This window comes from Ovis aries, chromosome 11 (genome assembly GCF_016772045.2).
Source record: "Ovis aries strain OAR_USU_Benz2616 breed Rambouillet chromosome 11, ARS-UI_Ramb_v3.0, whole genome shotgun sequence".
NCBI classification, from domain to species: Eukaryota; Metazoa; Chordata; class Mammalia; order Artiodactyla; family Bovidae; genus Ovis; species Ovis aries.
Window position 1 is genome coordinate 53,396,249 of NC_056064.1, and position 20,439 is coordinate 53,416,687.

Here is a 20,439-nt window from a genome sequence, read left to right on the forward strand (position 1 = left end):
AGTGGCCCTGAGGCATGTGGGATCTTCTCAGACCAGGGACTCGAACTCGTGTGCCCTGCATTGGCAGGTAGATTCTTATCCACTGGACCACCAGGGAAGTCCTCCAAAACCTTTCCACTGCACAGTCTTTAAAAAGTAACTCAGTCAGCACCTCTGTTTAGTGCTGGTAGTGAGGTCTGTCAGCAAATTATTTTTCAGTTAATGAAGAGATCAAATTTCTTCTGCTTGATTCATACAAACTAAAAGAAATCGGGGGGTGGGGGAAGGTTTTTTTTCCTTATAAAGACGCAAGGTGTCCAGAATGGTTCAGACAGTGTGGCAGGACAGTGGCGAGCGGCTGCCCCAGACAGTCACAGAACAATGCACATTCCAGGGCTCACAGGCAACCAGGAGCTGTGTGGGGTCTCAGTCCACAGGGAGCCTGAGATCCAGGCTTGTGGCACTTCCACCACCCTGACTCCGGCCACAAAGCTGGTGAGAACGGTCATCAGAGAAGTCTTCCCACAATGATGCAGAAGGCTGGATCCTTTGTTTCAAAAGTTGGCTGAATATGGTAATTTTTTTCCTTACAGCATGGATTTTTGGGGGACGTTTGGGGCAAGAGGATTTATTGAAGTAGGATCCAAAAAGAAGTAGAGATTATATTATGAAACCTCATTAATCCATAAATCAGAGGAATAAAATGCCTAGCTGAATCCTTACAGGCTCTAAAGCTTAACCTTAGGATGCATAAAACATAATTTCACCAATTTTTCTGGGGAAAAAAGTTAAAACGCCATACACTGTTTTTAAAATGGAACTCATGAAATGTAAACATACTTCAATACTTTCTTGGTATCTTTCACATTACAGGGGTCAGTATAAATTATGAATAAGGGACTCCAGAATGTCGGTACTGTGGAGAATGAGCTCAGCCTCAGGTCAGAATCCAGCTGTCCTGCAGTGCACCCGAGAGGAGGGCGCTGTTCTCTGTAGGAAGGGTGCGGAAGAGCCTGCCTGCTTCTTGGTTCTGCCCTGTCCTTCCGTGAGGTCAGTGGTCCCTTCCGGGCTCTGATGGCCCTGGGGCCCTACACCACAGTCCATGAGGCTCCTTTTTCTTTTGATGCCGACCATTTTTAAAGTCTTTATTGGATTTGTTACAATATTGTTTCTGTTTTACCTTGGCCATGAGGCATGTGGGATCTTGGCTCCCTGACTAGGGATCAAAAGTGCATCCTCTGCATTGGAAAGCAAAGTCTTACTGGACTGCCAGGGAAGTCCCCGAGGCTCCCTTTTCTGAATGAAGCCCAGTCGTGGCCCGGAACCCTCACCCAGGGCGTGGGTACTTCACTGCGGCTTGTCTAGGACACTCACACCCTACCTGGCCACTGCCTGGGGCCAGACACGCAGACTGGTCAGATGTGTGTCTAACAAATGCTAAAGGGTCAGGACTGAGAGCCTGATCCTGTAAGGAAAGGTTCCCCTATAATGAAAGGCTGGTATCATGGTTTTGTCTCTTGGAGCCTTTTCTTTTCTTCCGTCATGACTCCTGATAATTTTCTGCGAGATGAAGCTGTTGGACAAGATGTTTAAGCAAATCAGGTGTCAACATATTAAAGAAAGAAACAAACGCTGGGTCTTTCAGGGAATATAAATTCAGGATGCACTGAGGGATACGATGCCCTGGTGTTACATGGTAAAAGCAAAGCCTGTTGGAAATTAAAAATTCAACGTTATGTTAAACTATAAAACTCTCAAGAAGTATTAGACTGCATCAGCCTTTCTCAAGAGGGAGTCTGAGAGAATTAGGTCCTAATCTCTGAGGCAGATACTGTACATAATGAAGTAACTTGTCTTTTGCTTCTAGAATGGTATCTATGTATATCATCCTCAGAAAAATTTAGACAAAAACCAGGAAGTGATTTGCTGGTTCTGTGTTCAGATGAGAAAGGCTGGCTGAGTGCTAAAGGACATGCCTAACTGTCAGATGTGGGAGACAACGATCATGAAGGGGCCAAAGAATTCACAAAGCTTAGTGGAAATGCCCTTGAGTGAAGACCTTCCTAAATTTTTATTTATCAAAATATTACCCTATTTATTTGGCTGCATGGGGTCTTAGTTGCGACACACAGGATTCTCAATCTTTGCTGCAACACATGCAATTTTTTTTTTTTTTTTAAAGTTTCAGCATTTGAACTCTTAGTTGTGGCATGCGGGATCTAGCTCCCTGACCAGGGATGGAACCCAAGTCCCCTGCATTGGGAGCTTGGAATCTTAGCCACTGGACCACCAGGGAAGTCCCCTAATGCCTTTAATAGTTTACCAACTTCATGAAAGTCTCAGTGACATTCCCTGATGTGAAGAAGAGCATTGAAGTAACTACACTTCTCAGCTGGTGTGTGCGTTCCTGGCTCATGCCTGTGAACACGTGGAGAATGCCCTTCCCACGTCCTACAACCCAAGCAGATCTACCCTGACTCACCAGCTGCAGCTGATAGAGCTGGTTCAACATCGTCATATGCTGAGGATTAATTGGCGAGGTTAATAGTGCAGGGTTGAGACCAATGTTTTTTGCTGCAAACTGCAAAAGCTGTGCTTGAACCTGTTAACACAAAATGCACCGTTAGACATGAACTCCATTCACACATTTACTTGTCTGTGTAGCTTTTCAAGGTTCAAAACTGACTGATTAAATGACAACTGTATTTGTCTCATGAGTGAATTTCAAAAGCCATTAAAATATTTATAGACATTCCAGCATTAGTAGTGAGCACGTTTTAGCAGAGAATGTAGAAGGAAGAAAGGAAGGGAGGAAGGGAAGAGGGAGCGACAGAAGGCAAGAAAGAGATGTCTTCCTCTAAATATGTTAGTTACGAATGAATGCTCTGCGGTTCTGCGTTACTCCTGTCAGTTACTGATTTTGTTTTCTGTTGAAGTGAAAATGAGCAGGCATCATTCAAGGCCTGGAGACGGTGAACACATATTCACTTCACTATGCCTTCCTGGTGGAGAAGGCAATGGCACCCCACTCCAGTCCTCTTGCCTGGAAAATTCCATGGACGGCCTGGTAGGCTGCAGTCCATGGGGTCGCGAACAGTCGGACACGACTGAGCGACTTCACTTTCACTTTTCACTTTCATGCATTGGAGAAGGAAATGGCAACCCACTCCAGTGTTCTTGCCTGGAGAATCCCCGGGACGGGGGAGCCTGGTGGGCTGCCGTCTATGGGGTCACACAGAGTCGGACACGACTGAAGTGACTTAGCAGCAGCAGCAGCAGCAGCAGCAGCAGCAGCAGCAGCAGCAGCAGCAGCAGCAGCATGCCTTCCTGGGAGGAAGTTTGAGGCAGGCTTCTGCGTCTCAGACAGGCACCTGGGACTGGTCCCCGTAGGAGCTCGGTAGATGGCTGCACCACCACCTGACCAGAGGGTCCTCGTTACAGGGCGGGCAACGACCCCTCCTCAAGTTTACTGGCTCAGGCAGTGGTCTCTCCCTGCTTGTGGGACCAGACATTCCTCTTGGGGGGCCCCAATGCCCAGGCTCCGTGTGGCACAGGCACTTGTGTGACTTGCCAGCCCTGATCGTGACTGTCAGCCTTCCTCCTTGCTCACCTGGAACTCACTGCTCTGCACTGTCAGGGGCCTGGCACTAGCCAGCTCAGTGCTCCCCACCAGTGCTCTGTACATTTATCATAATGTTTACACAACGTGATCTTAGGTAGTACACGGAAGGGCATCTTTTACTTTCATAGTCATCTAACGTGTATTAGGAAAATGCTGATTTTTCTATTTATGATGGACATGTAAAGTTTCAAGAACAAATTTATCTAAGAAGGCGGTCAATTTAGAGAAAACACATTAAGAGCCTTCACTTGAAAGGAAGGCACACAGATGAGTGAGATTCAAGACACGCTGGTCTGCAGGGTGTGGGGAAGGCTGCTCTCTGCCTCCAGGCCCCTCTCTCCTTCTGCCCCATTCGCGGGGGTGGCCGAGTCACTAAGTCCAGGTGGCAGGACGTTAGTGGAAGGGGTCGGTCTCTCGTCTTTCTTCCTCCTGGGACGTGGCTGAGGTAGAGCTGCTGCTTTCTGCACTGCTGCCAGGGCAAGAAGTACCTGTCTTGCCTGAGGGTCTGTATTTCAGGGCCTCTTTGTTGTAGTGGCTAAAGAGTGTATCTTAAGAGTGTATTCTGTTGACAAAATTTAACTATTCTTTTACCCAGATTTCAGCCATCTCAACTCAGTGCATACATTTCAGGTTAAAAACTACAGAGTAATAAGTGTGGTCGTGGTGGTTTATTTGCTCCGTTGTGTCCGATTCTTTGCGACCCCATGGACTGTAGCCGGCCAAGCTCCCTCTGCCCGTAGGATTTCCCAGTCATTAATACTGGAGCGGGCTGCCACTTTCTTTTCCAAGGAATCGTCCCGACCCAGGGATCAAATTCTGTGATTTACCATTTTAGTCTATTATTGAGCATTCTTAGAAGGGGTAATGAGGACTGTAACATTATAATGAAAACCTCAGCCCAAAGTCTAAAATAATGGAATGTTCTAAAAGTAAACGATACTATCATGAAAAAAGTTGACACTATGCTTTATAGTTACAAACAACAACGTCCTTTTCCTGAACTCTGTTTGCTTTCTTTTGTTTGAAAGAATAAACTAGCTGACCGTGTGTGACACGGGCACTATCACCTGCTGCCCTGCTTAGTTTGCCACTGAAGCATTATGCAGCCCTTCATGACTCTAAGAAGTTTCTTTTACATTCTAAGCAATTTCATGCGCCACTTTGCTCTCCCACCAGTCTAGGGCGATTCAGCGGGTTCATCTGAACAATCTTCTAGTGACCAGGACAGATGTCCTGGCACTAGTGTGTGCCACGGGCCCAAGTGCTCTGACAGGAGGGGGCCTGGCCCTCGGGGAGGGGTCTGGGCACGCCTCCCAGGGCAGGAGGGTCGGGTGGTCGGGTTCACACGTGAGGGCTGACCCGCTCTCCCTGTGACACGGGCGCCAGTCTGACCTGAGGGGATAGAAACTGAGGCACTTGAGCACGGAGACTGGGCTGGGAGGAGCTCAGGGGCGGCACGGGCGGCTGCGGCGGCTGCTGCATGGTCCTGGCGGGCGCTGCTCCGCTGCTGCCAAACATGCCCAGATTGCCACTCGGTGTCTGCGGACGGGGAGGGAGGGGTGGTTACATCGTCACTGCAGGAGCAGGTGGGGGCAAAACCGCACCGGCTTCCTGCCATGCACAATTCGCACCAGAAGGAAGGTTTAACAAGGGCTGTCCACAGCACGTCCCAGAAGAAGGGTCCTCCGACCCAGGTGAAGGGCGGCCCCCACAGGACAACTGCTGCCCCCCCTGAGCACATAGCAACAGCAATACCAAGGGCCCAGTGGCCAGGCCTGGCGCCACGAGCAGGGTTCCCCATGCCCCTGTCCCAGAGGTCTCTTTCCTGCCCCCTTCATCTTCCATTTTTGTTATTATTAGTATTAAACTGATGGGACTTTAAAAAAAGTGCTGTTCAGACTTATGGACACAGTGGGAGCAGAAAACGCTGGGATGAATTGAGAGAGTAGCATAGACATATATACATTACCATGTGTAAAACAGATAGCTAGTGAGAAGTTGCTATATGACACAGGGAGCTTAGCCTGGTGCTCTGTGACAACCCAGACGGGGTGGGATGGGGTGGGTGGCTCAAGGGGGAGGGAGCATAGGTATACCTATGGCTGATTCATGTTGACGTACGGCAGAAACCAACACAACACTGTAAAGCAGTTATCTTCCCGTTTAAAAAAAATAAAAAAATAACAACACAAGACATACACACTCAAAAAAAAAAAAGTTGAGAAAATACAGATTAAGATGATGATTTTCAACATAAGTGACGTTTCTTTTCCACCAAAAGCCCCATGATCCAAAAAATAAAAAAGTACTGTTCACTTATGGTTGCCGAGAAGGACTGGGGGAAAGCGTATTTCGGGCGTCTGGGACGGGTATGTACACACTGCCATAAGTAAAGTGGATGACCAACAAGGACCAACTGTGCAGTACAGGGAACCCTGCCCAACCTTACGTGGCAGCCTGGACGGGAGGGGAGCTGGGCAGAGAGTGGATGCGTGTGTGTGCAGGGCCGAGTCCCTTTGCTGTCCACCTGAAACTACCACAGCATTGTTAATCAGCTATGCCCCAACACAGGATGAAAAGCTGGAAAAAAAGAAGTACTGTTCAAATTGGGTACAGATGACAGAAAGTCTGCCTGCAAAGCGTGCCTACATCTTTAGATCACAGAAACCACACAGAGCTGGTTTCAGGTGACCCACGACAAGCCCATCATGTCCAAGGGCACTACAGTAATACTGAACCCCGCAGGGGACTGGCACGCATGCGGGTGTGGGCACCATCTGTGCTGGGGTAACGGGCAGGGATCACTAACTGGAGAGAAGATATTTTCCAAAAGGAAATATAACTGAGTCCAACAAGACCTGAACCTGAATACATGGGCAAATTCAGGCTGGTGAGTTTGTGTTAAATTCAGCAACTATGTTGAGTGCTTCCTTCTGTCTCCTGGCTGAGTTATCTGACCCTCGGGGCCACTGGCCTGGCCTCTGAGTCCCCAACGGCAGCTGAAACCTCCACTGCCGCCTGATGAGCCCCATAAACAACATGAGATGGCGGTGGGGGTTCCGTGGACTGGGGTGGTACTGAGAACTGGCCTTGGCCACCCCGAACCTTACAGCATTGCTGGAAGAGAAGGCTCAGAGCTGCGTGTGTGTGAGCCTCAGCCGGGAGGAAACCAAGGACAGTTCCAGGGACGGGAAGGACATGCGCTTGCTTTCATGTGACTTCATCCCAGGGGAGAGAAGTGACATGAGGCGGCCACTGTTCAAAACCCCAGGTCCTGCCTCAGGGACGTCTGACAATGACGTGCACCTTCTCCACGACTGTCAAAGGCAGGGAACGATGCCAAAATCACTCTGAAAGCCACTGAGAATCTGCAGGAGGTGTCATCTCTATTTCTGGGGAAAAAGGGAGAGTATGGTGTTTTCCTGCAGGTTAATAATGCATTTAAGGTGCCCATGGTCAGGAGAGACAGAACAGACCTGTGCATAGATCCAGCAGCTAAAGACGGCTCTGTGGCCCGCGTCACTCCACGAGCAGTACGTTAGCACCAAGGGTGCTGAACGCAAACACATTTCAGTTACATGCAGAAATAATTTTGAAGCATTTCCTGTAACGTGGTTAAAGTTCTAGAACTGGATTCATTTCGTGGCAGCAGTACGTCACTTGAAATCCTTGTCATAGTTCAGTTCCCTTTACACGTTCAGTGGTATTTTCACATCCGGGTATTAATTAAAAATAAAGTTCATGTCTCAAACACACTGATTTAAAGGCACATAAAGGAAACCCTGGTGAGCCCCTGCCAGCAGCCTTACCTGTCTAGCAGAATTCAAGTTTTGCATGCCCAGCCCTGAGGCAATCCCGCCCAGGGCCTGACTGGGGAGTGCACTGTTGGAAAGGGGGGGCTTCAGGCTTGGTGAAGGCAAAAATGGTGAAGTCGTGGGCTCTTCCACGAGGCCGCCATCCTGATTGGGGAAAGAAAGCGTGAGCTGTGGGCAGGACCCATCCACACACAAAGCACAAGTTCCCAGGACGCAGACAGGGATGTGGATGAATGTAAAGTGAAAGATCAAAAGCATGTAGACGAAAGGATGGAGAAATGGGCGAAAGGAAGAGGGGGGGAAAGAAAAAAGAGAAGCAGGATTAAGACGCTGTTTTCATTTTAACAATTATTTCACAAACACACATATCAGCTTACATAGTCTCATCACCACCAGCCCTGCCTATGGGTAGGAGTCAGGAGAGAGAGAGAGTGAGTCTTACTTGGAAAACACTTTAACCACCATTTTCAAACAAACAGGCTCCTCTGAGAACTTACTAACAAGGCTCTAGGTATATGCTAGGTTGAGATCTGCTGACATTCATCTCTTTTTGATTTCATATGGCTTAACCTGAGTACTCTTGCCTAGAAAATCCCACGGACGGAGGAGCCTGGTGTCCATGGGGTCACAAAGAGTTGGACACGACTGAGCGACTTCACTTAACCTAATAATAAGGTAAATTATAAAACAGACAAAAACCTTATTTTTTTTTTTTAAACATTTACTGAGGCATCAGGTCCTTTGTAAATTTACCTCATCTAACTTCACAACAAGCCTAGAATATTATTTCAGATTTTAAAGATACAGAAATAAGTCAGGGTCCCACACTTGGCAAATAAAAATTCAGGATGCTGAGTTAAACTGGAATTTCAGATAAACGCCTGATAATATTGCAGACTAAGCATGGTCACAAATGATTCATTGTTGTCTGAAATTCTGATGTCCCCGGACACAGTGGTGCCGGGCACAGTGAGGACTCCATCGCGTGGAACTCTGGTTGGAAGACACTGCTTATCTGAGAACAAAGACCAACTCTCGTCTCTTCTCCTGTGAGCCTGCTTCTTGTGTCTGTTTGCTTTAGAGTTGTCTTTCCTTGCTTCTATTATTTTTTCAAGGTCAGACATTTTGATTGACTGTTAAGCTCTGTGACCCCCTCTGAGGTCACACCAGTCTGGAGAAACTGCACCAAGCAGGACAGTACTGAGGGGCGCGACCTGGCGACACCACTTGCTGAAACATCGCAGGTGGTTTTCCCGCACCTGTGGGCTTTCTGAAGTGGCTCATCCAAGCAAGGCCCACACCCAACCACTTCTAGACCTTTCTCCTGGGATTAAACATGTAATACATCATTTCCAGTGGGAAGAACTGTACACATAAGACCATCAAAGAGAAATCTGATAACTCTCATCTACAGGACAAATTCAAGCAGCCAAGTTTACCCACTGGCATGAAAATCAGTTTTCAATTTCAGTATTTGTATTTATCACATCATATGAAATACTTACAACACTACCTGTTTTGAGTCAAACATCCATATATACTAGAAAAATGGGTGAAAGTTACTTAAATATTACAGTCCAGTAACTCTCTAATCCAACACAGTGAAAATGAAAAACATGCCTTGTTAAAAACAAACTAAAAGCCACCTAAACGCATACCTTGTCAAGGAAGGTGGGGCGGTCCACGGAAGACTCTTTGGAGATAGGTGGGCGGCAGCCAAGGGGCTTGGTGACCATCCCATTGTAGTCGGTCACTCCCAGTCCACGCTTGTCCACGTCCACCTTCTTTTCCAGCAGAGCGCCTGGGGCATAGCAGACAGAGGCAGCGTTTGAAACAAGATGCCCAGGGGGTTGGCTGTGAGTGCTGAGCACAGACGGGTGCCAGCCGACACCTCAGGGAAGGAGTCAAGACCTTCACCCCTCCAGAGGACATGGCCAAGCGTAGGAGGCTGTGGTCTGGCCCCTGCTCCATATCAGCCACCCCTGCCCCAAGGGGGCTAGGCCCTTCCTCTCCCCTGGGACTTGTCGTCTCCCTTTCCCAAAGAGGGCCTTTTCCCAGCTGTCCCACCTCATACCCATTGACTTCCACCTGCTGAGTCCCTTCCGGCTACAAGGACCTGTACAGATGGTGGGGACACAACAACGCAAACCAGTCTGTCCTGTGTTCCTTCAATTCAGATACTGGTGTCTATTCAGCTGCCTCGAAGCTCTGGGGAGGCAGGACTAACTCCCTACTGATCATGCCCGGTCCCTCTGTCCTGGCAGCTGACACCACACATCTGGCACTTGCATGCGATTACAAAGTTTGACCCTCATTATCTGTGGGCCCCACATCAAAACTCGCGGTGCTTTTGGCTCATCTGTGGACACATGCAGGGCAGGGAAGAGTCTGAGCCCCAGATCTCACACACACACACACACACACACACACACACACACACTTTCTCTCTCACACTCACACACTCTCACACACACTCTCACATACACACTCCCTCACACACACACACACACACTCACACACACACATACACTCACATACACACTCTCACACACACACATACACACTCACACACATACACGCTCACACACACACACTGTCACACACACACACTCCTGGCTCAGGCTCTCACAAAGTGACAAGTGTCTTTCTCGTGGTCTATGTGGGGCCAAGTTCGACATCTCTGTGCCCTCTGTTGGTCATTTCAATGGTTCCCGTGGTCCCCAAGCCAACGTCCTGAGCATGAGAAGGCTGTGTGGCGCCTGCCTCATTCAGCAGCTGCTGCTGAGCAACAAGGGGGTGCAGCTGGAACAGGAAGACACAGTCAACATCTGTGTGTAAGGCTGTGGGGAAAGGAGCTAAAGTAACATCTACAGTGTGAGATGAAGCGTCAGAAAAGATGGAAAGCAGATACATTTGTGGACTCACAAGATGATGACTTTTTTTTTTTTTTTAAACAAGAACTTTTTTTTTTTTTAAAGCTGATGGCATTGGTGTGAGTAGAAAAGTGAACAAAATCTATGATCATTATTAACTACTCAGGGTCAGGTCACCCTTCTTAGCTAACATTTTATTATAAAGAAACATGGCTAGTATATGATTATTCATGAGACATATGTATTACACAGAAACACACAGGACTTCCCAGGCAGTCCAGAGGTTAAGACTCTGCCTGCCACTGTCAGGGGGTGTGGGTTTGACTTCTGGTTGGGGAGCTGAGACCCCACACACTGAAGGCTGTGGCCAGAGTAAAGGAAAGGAAAAGAAAAAAAAAAGTTTAACTCTCCTCACAGCCCCTCAAACCCAGGGTTAACGTATTGACTGGTTGACAAAAATGCTGTGGCCAGAGGCTTGGACGACCCCATCCCTGTGTGTCCCCAAGGAGCAAGGGTTCAGTACTTCCTGGTTTAGTACTTTGGCTCACTCAGCAGGCATCAAGCTGGGCACGTGGCCCCAGCACCTTTCTCTAAGAGGGTCACTATCTCCTCCCCTCAAAACAGATGAGGATAGTATCAATTCACCTATTTGTTGCAGAGATGAAAAAAAAAAAAAAGAAACAGGAAAAGCAGACGTGGTTCCATGTGGTGCTTGACCATCTGTCCCCAGAAACCACCAGTCCTGAAGGGTCGGCCCCGCGGCAGGCGTACACCCTACGGGTGACCCTGTCTCTCGAGCACGTATTCAACCACTGACCCCTGACTCAGAACACTGAGACTCACAAATCTGTATCTTTAAAACAAAGCGAGCTCGAGGTGTGTCCTTGCACTTACTCATGGCCTGGTCGAGGTTCATGTTGTTGCTCTTCAAGGCCTCTTCAGCCGGCTCTCTCTGCAGAGGGAAGCGGAGTTCTCATTAGGAGGGGTGGCAACAGAACGAAAAGCTGGCGAAGAGCTCGAGCGCTGTGAATGCAGGGACGCGACCGACAGTAACCTGACACCGTTCCGCTTAGGAACCAGAGACACTTTTCTTCTGTGGTTAGAGACAAACGTCTTCTAAACAAAAGACCCTTGTCATAAGGAAACGTATTGAATTGATTTTCAGAGGGAAGAAGACTCTAAACCCCAAATGTCCACTGCCAGGGGAGTCCTGTCACTGACTCTCTGGCCAGCAGGGCGGCCTCTCTCAGGGCAGCCACAGGGACTCATGGGGAGAGTCAGATTCCAGGATGTGTCTGTTGGCGACTACTTTTTGCCAAAAAAATGTAAAAGCAACATAACACAAAACAAGTACTAACAGACGCATTTTGATAGTCATCTCTCAGACTGAGACAGACTAGTCTTGGTGGAGACCAAGCAGGGCTTGATGCTGAAGTGCTGCGGGGCCGCTCTGGGCCCTTCACTTCGCAGTGGGTGGGGAGGCTGGGGCCTGGGCTGAGCGTGCGCGGGGTCAGGGGCCTGCATCCCGTGAGAAGTATGTGGTCCCCTCTTCCAGTCTGGGGCCGCTCCAGACCCATCCCAAATGGGCACCCATGGCAACCAAAAGGTAAACGCTCATTTGAGTAAAGATTTGGAGAGGAGACATCTGAAGGGACTGCTTGGCAGGTGCAGGAGGTATGGTTTATGATCTGAACGCTTCCACTCGCTCTTGGGAACTGAAGAGATGGGGAGCCATTTTCAGAGGAACACCCTAAGATCTCCAGCTCTCGCTACACACGATCTGAAACTCGGGCACCAAACAGGTCTGCTTGGGCTTCTTTATCTGGACGCAAGGTTTTAGTGCTTTATACCACGTTCTCCCTTGAGATCTTGGTCAATCTTGCAGAAATGAATGAAAACTCACTTTTAGATGAAAAGAAAATAGAAAATTGTATAAGCCAAGGAAAATTAAAAGTCACCCATCATTTTTCATTCTAGTAAAAGGTTCTCACACCTTTCTAGACAGAAAGGATGTGGATCTTTGCTGTCGTTCAAAGCAAATCCTAATCCCTAGGCAGGAGTGCTCAGGTGAAAAGGGAATATACGAGTTAGGTTTTGCCACCAAGCGCATCCCCCCAGTCTTCTTCCTGCACTACACGTGACAAGGCGGACACAGGACACAACAGGGCCGCGCAGGGCAGGGCGCACGGCGGCAGCGGGAAAGGGGTGGGGGGGGGGGCGCCAGTCACCGGGAAGCCCATGTCTGTGAGTTGCTTCATCAGCCGGGTCATGATCCAGGCCTCGTCCTGCTTGCCAGATGTTTTCATGCCCTAGAACCAAGGGTGGGAGGAGAGAGTCCATGAGGCAGGTTCTATGGTATTGTTTTAAATTACTTTCTATTGGAGTAGAGTTACTTGACAATGCTGTTAGTCTCTGCTGTACAGCAAAGTGAAGCAGCTCTATGTATTCATATGTCCCCCCTTTTTTGGGTTTCCTTCCCATTCAGGTCACCACAGGGCCCGAGTCCCCAGTGCTGTAGAGTAGGTTCTCGTTATTCATTTTATACATAGACTCAATAGGTCCATGTGTTAGTCCCAACCTTCCAGCTCCTCCCACCCTTCCTTTCCCCCTTGGTGTCCATACATTTGTCCTTTCTGTGTCTCTATTTCCACTCTGCAAACAAGAGCATCTGTAACACTTTTCTAGATTCCGCTGAGATGCGTTAATATAGATCTGTTTCTCTCTTTCTGGCTTACTTCACTCTGCGTGATACTCTCTAGGCCCACATGAGCCACATTTTAATAAAGCATTCTTCCAGAAATGGGAGACGCCCAAAGCTCGTGTTGATTTAAAGTCACAGCACCCCCATGTTAACGCTGAGCAATGCTGCGCTGCCCGCCACCCTGAGTGTCTGGTGGCTTGTGCTACGGCTTCAGGGTGCTCTCGCAGTTGGCATGTGTGTGCGATCTATGGACTTAAAAAAAGCAAGATAACGATTCTTTCCCCTCAGAGGATACATTTCGTTCATCACAAATAGGAACCGCGTCCATGATCAGATAAGCATGCTAGGTGCTCCCTTGAACACGACCCTGTAATAACCATATAAAATCCACTAAAAATTACATGGCTTGTGCCCTTTTATAAGCTTTGTTCTAAAAGATGACACAATACAGGGTGTTCGTTCCAACAGGATGAAAAGGCAACAGGATGAAAGTAACGAAAAAACCTGTTAATTCTGTTAACTCATGGCCTGCGGGGCGGAGAAGACAGTGAGGAGAGAGCGGTGAGGGAGAGCGAAGAGGAAAGGGTGGCGGGGTGGAGAGGGGGCCGCGGGGACGGTGCGGGGGCTGGGCGTCAGGATGTGACCCTTGCACAACCTCCTGCTCTCCTGTAAGGAGGGGGATCTAACGATGCATTCACACCTCATACAAACTATTCTCAACAGCGCTTTCAAAACTGGGCCTGGGACTTCCCTGCTGGTACAGTGGCTAAGAGTCTGCCTACCAACACAGGAGACTCGGTTCGACCCCAGGGGCCATGCCAGGTTCCTGACTCCAACTGCCAGAGACGGTTCCGACTTGGAGCTGATGCCTCTTGGTCCCTGTCAGTACCCTCCATGGGCATGTGCATCGAATTTTCAAATCTTACTTTACTTGGGGAGGATCCCACATGCCAAGGAGCAACTAAGCCCAGGTGCCACCACCATACAGGCCTGAGTGCCTACAAGGGAATCCACTGCAACCAGAGGCCTGCTCACTGTAGCTGGAGAGTAGCCCCGGCTCGCCACAACTAGAGAAGAGCCAGGGCACAGCAATGAAGACCCAGGGCAGTCAAAAATGAAGAAAGAAAGTTTAAAAAGCTTATTAAAAAAGAACAAACCCTGGGAGAATGGCATTGAAACACGTATATTACCATATGTGAAACGGATTGCCAGTCCAGGTTCGATGCATGATACAGGGTGCTTGGGGCTGGTGCACGGGATGACCCAGAGGGATGGGATGGGGAGGGAGGTGGGAGGGGGGTTCAGGATGGGGAACACATGTACACCTGTGGCGGATTCATGTCAATGTATGACAAAACCAATACAATATTATAAAGTAATTAGCCTCCAAATAAATAAATAAATAAAGGGGGGGGGGGACCTGGTAAATAACTTCAGTCGTGTCCGATTCTTTGCCACCCCATGGAATATAGCCTGCCAGGCTCCTCGGTCTATGGGATTCTTCAGGAAAGAATACTGGAGTGGGCTGCCATGCCTTCCTCCAGGGGAGTCTTTCGGACCCAGGGTTTGAACCTGTGTCTCTAACGTCTCCTGCATTGGCAGGTGGGTCCCTTCCCACCAGTGCCACAGTCACAGGACACAGTTTGTGGGGTGACTGTAAACTGACATGCTGGCTTTCCTCAAGGAAGCAGCCTCTCTGGAGGTGATTATAATCCTTCCTGTGTGGCCAGAGCCAGGTTTGCCAAGAATACACAATATTTTAAGTCACCAGTTCAGTGTTTCTGGTCCTGTCATTGATTGGATGATTTGCCAGCCAGACTGTGAAAAGACCTAATTTGAAGCCTGCCATCACATCTACTCTTTATGAGCAGAGAGCCCTGGTTTCAGTTTCTGGGTTCTGCTAACTGCCAATTGAGTGGCTTTCAAACTGGAATTGTTTTAAACGGATAATACATTCACACGATTCGAGAGCAGAAACGAGGGGCACAGGGAAGCATCTTCCTCCTACTCCACGCTCAGTCCGCTGAGTTCTCCTTTGCTTCCTCATCCTTCCAGACAGTTCTGAATTCTACAGAGGCTCTTATGAGTGTGCGCATGACTCACACATCCATTTTTCTCTCCTTTTCCTCTGCCCCCTAAAATTGGGGATGTGCTAGACAGAGATTCTGTGCCTTGTCTTTCACTTGGCGATATATTTTGGTGATCTTTTTATATAAGTATGTTTGAAGTTTCTTAAAAAATTTTTTTTAGTTTTTCATAATATGGAGGTAGCATAATTTAACTAGTTACGCCATCAATGTACATTTAAGTTACTATTATATATATATATTTCTTTTGCTGTCCTATGATAAGTAGGAGACACAAGGGATGTGGGTTTGATCCCTGGGTTGGGAAGATACCCTAGAGAAGAGAATGGCAACCCACTCCAGTATTCCTGCCTGGGAAACCCCACGGACAGAGGAGCCTGGTGGGTTACAGCCCAAGGGGTCGAAAGGAGTCCAACAGGACTGAGCACACTCACACATTCATACACAACATGCCCCATTATGTTAACATAACAATATTTTTTTAATGGAAAATAATTATATTTTCTAGAAAAATTTTTGGTGAGATGAGTGGTACTATCACACCTGGCTGGACCTCTTTCCACTGTGTGGCTTCATGGAAGCATCCGGATTCACCCATCAGTCCCTGCTTTCGCGCTGCTGTGACAGCAATGCTGTGTCACGCTCTGCGCTCGGCAGAGACCCCCTGAGAGGGCCTCAGGGCACTCTGGGAGCCTCGGCTCCCTCTGTCACTAACTGGAGAGACCACCTTGACACCGCGCAGGGCTCAGCATTCACCCCCCACACCGGGGCTGCACACACCTTCTGGAGCCCTTTCTTGGGGGCGTTCCCCCAGGAGCTGCAGGAAGAGGGGCTCTCCTGCGAAGCCGCGTGGTTCCACACGCCCCCGTCCTCGTCCTCCCACTGACTGGCGCCGAGGTTTGCGTCGTCCCCGCCGCTGCCCCAGCCTTCTTGCATAGATTTTGAAGCTAGAAAGAGAGGGAGCAGGAGTATCAGTCACCATTCCCAAAGCAGACAGGGGCACCTTGCGACACCGTTGAGGGGCGGCAGGGCAGAGGGGTGTACAGTACCTACCTCTTACTCCTCTGTCCTTCCTTACGCCTAAGAATTTAATTTTTCCTACTGGACATGTAATGTACGTGTATATGTGCATCTGTTTTTGTCTTCCAACTCCAGCTATTTGTAATCTGTGCTGCTCCAAAGCCCTTAACCCACTAGAGGTCACTTTTTAAAGACATATTTATTTATTTGGCTGTGCCAGGTCTTAGCTGTGGCACATGGGATCTTCCATCTAGGTTGGCGACACGCGGAATCTTTCGTTGTGGCATGTGGGGTCTAGTTCCCTGACCAGGAATGGAACCTGGGCCCCCTGCACTGGGAGCGTGGAGTCTCAGCCACCGGACCACCAGGGAAGTCCCTAGGGGTTGTTTTGAAACAAGGACATTCTAACGATCAATCCTGGGGGCTACCGAACGTGGCCGTCGCCGAGTGACATGAGATGCTGGTAAAAGGCACAGTCCTGAAAACGATCACAGTCCTCCATGTCACGTAGTACGTCACGCGCACCAATGCTCCCCCAGTGCGACCAGACCTGAGCCGCCTGAGGATCCTGAAAAGTTCAGCAGGTCTGTGCTCGGGCTCAGCAGCCTGCACTCTTGATGAGCTCCCAGGGGAGGCTCCCAGAATGACAGGAGGGACACAGCCAAGCGCTCAGGCAGAGGCAAGCTGAACACTGAGTTTCAATTTTAGGATATTATTGTTTTCTCCTTTCTTAAAATACAAAGTAATCTTTGGTGTAAAAGTCATCCCAAATTCTCCTTCCTGAGGAATCTGAAGAGGGCCAAAGATCAGGTGATGCTACAGTTAGCTACACAGTCTGTAAGACGATGAAGACTCGAGGCTAACAAGGTGGCCAGGCATGTAATTAGGCCTCCGAGGACAGATGATACAAATACATTGCCTCAACACCGGAATCTACACACCCAGGGGTTTCCCATCCTTCTGGTTTCTCACAACAAGTGACATGAATGGGACACATAATCCGGCCAAATGGTTGGCACACAGAGCACACTGTCCGTGCCGACAAGGTAACAAAACACTCAAACAATAAAGCTGCATTTTTAAGATCTTAATAAAGTCAAAAAAACCCACAAAAACGCTTTTGCACCCATGTGAACAATTAATGTTACTCTGGTCTTAAATCAGTCAACTTACGTTCGTACTACTGTCAGAAGCATCACACTGTAAAGCAGCCACACCTTACAGAATTCCACTTGGTGAACATGATCTGGACAACAGTAAGGATGCACATTTCATGTATACTTATTATACTTTCCAATAATGGGAGGAAAACACAGCATGTTTTTTCCTCTTTAAAAAAAAGAGAATCCAAAGCTGAATTTTCTTTGCTAGGAGGCAAAGGCAATGACAACCCACTCCAGTACTCTCGCCCAGAAAATCCCAGGGACGGGGGAGCCTGGTAGGCTGCAGTCCATGGGGTCGCTGAGGGTCGGACACGACTAAGCGACTTCACTTCCACTTTTCACTTTTCATGCATTGGAGAAGGAAATGGCAACCCACTCCAGTGTTCTTGCCTGGAGAATCCCAGGGATGGCGGAGCCTGGTGGGCTGCCGTCTATGGGGTTGCACAGAGTCGGACACGACTGAAGCGACTTAGCTTAGCAACTTAGCTTAGCAGGCAGCAAAAACAAGGCAAGTGTCAAACTGTGGAGTAATATATTTTTCAAAACCCAATCTCAAACAGAAAAATGACCTGCCTTATCCACCTGTTCAGTGAAAGAGCAGGTTTAAATTGTCTGAAGGACAGGTAGGACAAGTCTGCTGAAGAAGCCTGGAGGCTACTAACCATCATTTTTTTTCTCTTTTAAAAGGAGAACATGGACTTCTCTCAAAAGCTCCTTTTCCTTCATTTATCAGACAGGGCAAATATTTCTTTACAGTCTAAGTTTAACATTAGTTTTAAAATGTGGTGGCTCAGACAGTAAAGAATCCACCAGCGATGTAGGAAGACCCGGGTTCAACCCCTGGGTGGGGAAGATCCCCTGGAGAAGGGAATGGCAACCCACTCTAGTACTCTTGCCTAGAGAACCCCATAGACAGAGGAGCCTGGCAGGCTACAGTTCATGGGGTTGCAAAGAGTCAGACACGATTGAGCAACTTTCACTTCAAATGTAAATAAAATGAGGAAAGTGTCCTAAAACACTAATTCTTAAAATTAAATGAGAAGTAAGCCTCTAAATAGAGTATGTGTGGCCCATTTCCAAACAGCCGACCCAGGGCGGGCAAGACGCTGGGCTCACCTGGTTTGCACAGGGCTGGGGCGGGAGTGGGGGCGCTGGCCCTCCCGAATGTCAGCGCCGGCTCGGTGGGCTGGTCCCCCCATCCGCTGCCGCTGCTGGGTGGCTTGCCCCACGCTGCTGTGCCATTATCAACCAGGGTGGACGGGGATGATGACTCCCCCCAAGAGTTTTCAGCCTTCGAATGAACGTTAGGCATTTCTCCCCAGCCCGACGAAGCTGAAGAGGGCACCAGGGAGAGAGAAGACAACAAAAGTGAAACAGAGAGAGAGAGTAAGACTGGTGATTTCAAGTTCAAAAGCATTTTGAGATTATCTTTAGGATGGCTTTTAGGAGAAAGTGAAAAGGAGACAATATTAAATCTAATCAGATTTGTCTTTTTTTTTTTTTTTTTTAAAGTTGTAGTCTTCTCACTTCTGACCCCTACTCCCTTAAAACTGAAAGTCTGTTATATTAAAAACTATTCAATTCACACCATCTGCAACAAGATAGAGTTTTAAAAAGTAGTTTAGAACTAAAGTTTAAGGAGTAGCTCTTTTGCTTCTGGTGTTATATTTAACAACCTAAAAGAAATTTCATATTAATCTCTTTTAAAAAATTTACGAGTTGCAACATTTTTCTTTTTTTTTTTTTTGACCAACCGTCAAAAACACAGCTCTGAGCAAACAAAGAAGATAGAAGAGGAAACATATACAGATAAAGTAATAACAGAGCACCCAGATGGTTCTGAGGTACGAGCAGTGAGTTGGGAAAGGAGTTGAGATATCGGTGTTAAAAGATGGGAACCAAATGGAGGAATTATGGAGAAGGGTGGTTCCAAGCATATCTCAGGATTCTGCTTTCATTCCTCCACCCCATCCTGTTGCTAGCATCCTGAGCCGGGCCTTGTACCAGAGATGAGGATGCAATTAAGCAAATTCAGAAGGTGTTACTATCTATGAGGCACAGACGAGGTTAAGAGACTAGGCCACAGTAAGGATCTCCCCATCTTCTTTATTGGAGAAGGCAATGGCACCCCACTCCAGCACTCTTGCCTGGAAAATCCCATGGACGGAAGAGCCTGGTAGGCTGCAGTCCATGGGGTTGCTGAGGGTAGGACACGACTAAGGGACTTCACTTTCACTTTTCACTTTCATGCATTGGAGAAGGAAATGGCAACCCACTCCAGTGTTCTTGCCTGAAGAATCCCAGGCACGGGGGAGCCTGGTGGGCTGCCATCTATGGGGTCGCACAGAGTCAGACACGACTGTAGCGACTTAGCAGCAGCAGCAGCCCCTTCTTTATACTTTAGTAAGACAAACATTTTACGTCATATGCAAACTTCCAAATCAACCTGAATTCTGATCTTTGTGCTTCTGCCCATAGGCTCACTTGATAATACTGAAAAGTCACGCAGACAGCTCACATCAGCTGTAATTTTCATATAGGCATAGCTTCTCACAGGCAGAACTGTGAATGCTTTAAATACTAACTGAAGAATAGAAACCACAAATAAGCCAATCACAAAATTTAAATTTTTTGGTTAAAACATGGATATTACCATCTCGGCTATGAAATCTATTAATTTTCTGACTAAAAATAGCATGGAATCAGCTCCCTTGATGCTTTAATAAAATACAACAGTAATGATTAATGACAAAACTACCTACCACCTATGAATCATTTAAAATTACAAGCTGTATAATGAGCAAAACATTATGTGAATTATTACCAATATCACAGAAATTGTTAATCACTCAGTCATGTTCAACTCTTTGCTACCCCATGGACTGTAGCCAGTCAGGCTCCTCTGTCCATGAAATTCTCCAGGTAAGAATACTGGAGTGGGTTGCCATTCCCTTCTCCAGGGAATCTTCCCAACCCAGGGACTGAACCCAGGTGTCCCGTACTGCAGGCAGATTCTTTATCGACTCAGCCACCTGGTTAAAGGTACCATCAGGGAAGTTAGCCCTAATCACTATTGTTGGCAAAGACTAACTATAATATTACCTGTAACTACACAAAAAACAATAATGCATGTTGGGAGAAGCGGTTTTACAAATCGAAGGAACAAAGTTAGGAAAATT

At 47.9% G+C, this 20,439-nt stretch overlaps 1 protein-coding gene across 9 annotated transcripts in view; it reads right to left on the reverse strand.

Annotated features, from left to right (window-relative positions):
• TNRC6C (trinucleotide repeat containing adaptor 6C) overlaps positions 1-20,439 on the reverse strand; it is a 116,492-nt gene that overhangs the window by 15,955 nt on the left and 80,098 nt on the right. For 5 of the 9 annotated variants that reach the window (XM_060394971.1, XM_027974165.3, XM_060394966.1 and 2 more), the window contains 8 exons: positions 18,377-18,592; positions 15,858-16,024; positions 12,518-12,598; positions 11,184-11,241; positions 9,075-9,217; positions 7,411-7,584; positions 4,994-5,140; positions 2,462-2,581 (listed from right to left, as the gene is read on the reverse strand). In XM_060394971.1, coding sequence (XP_060250954.1) covers positions 2,462-2,581; positions 4,994-5,140; positions 7,411-7,584; positions 9,075-9,217; positions 11,184-11,241; positions 12,518-12,598; positions 15,858-16,024; positions 18,377-18,592 — 1,106 coding nt within the window. The remainder of the gene's footprint in view (positions 1-2,461; positions 2,582-4,993; positions 5,141-7,410; positions 7,585-9,074; positions 9,218-11,183; positions 11,242-12,517; positions 12,599-15,857; positions 16,025-18,376; positions 18,593-20,439) is intronic. The other 4 variants (XM_027974166.3, XM_012186506.5, XM_060394970.1 and 1 more) reach the window with 3 other exon arrangements.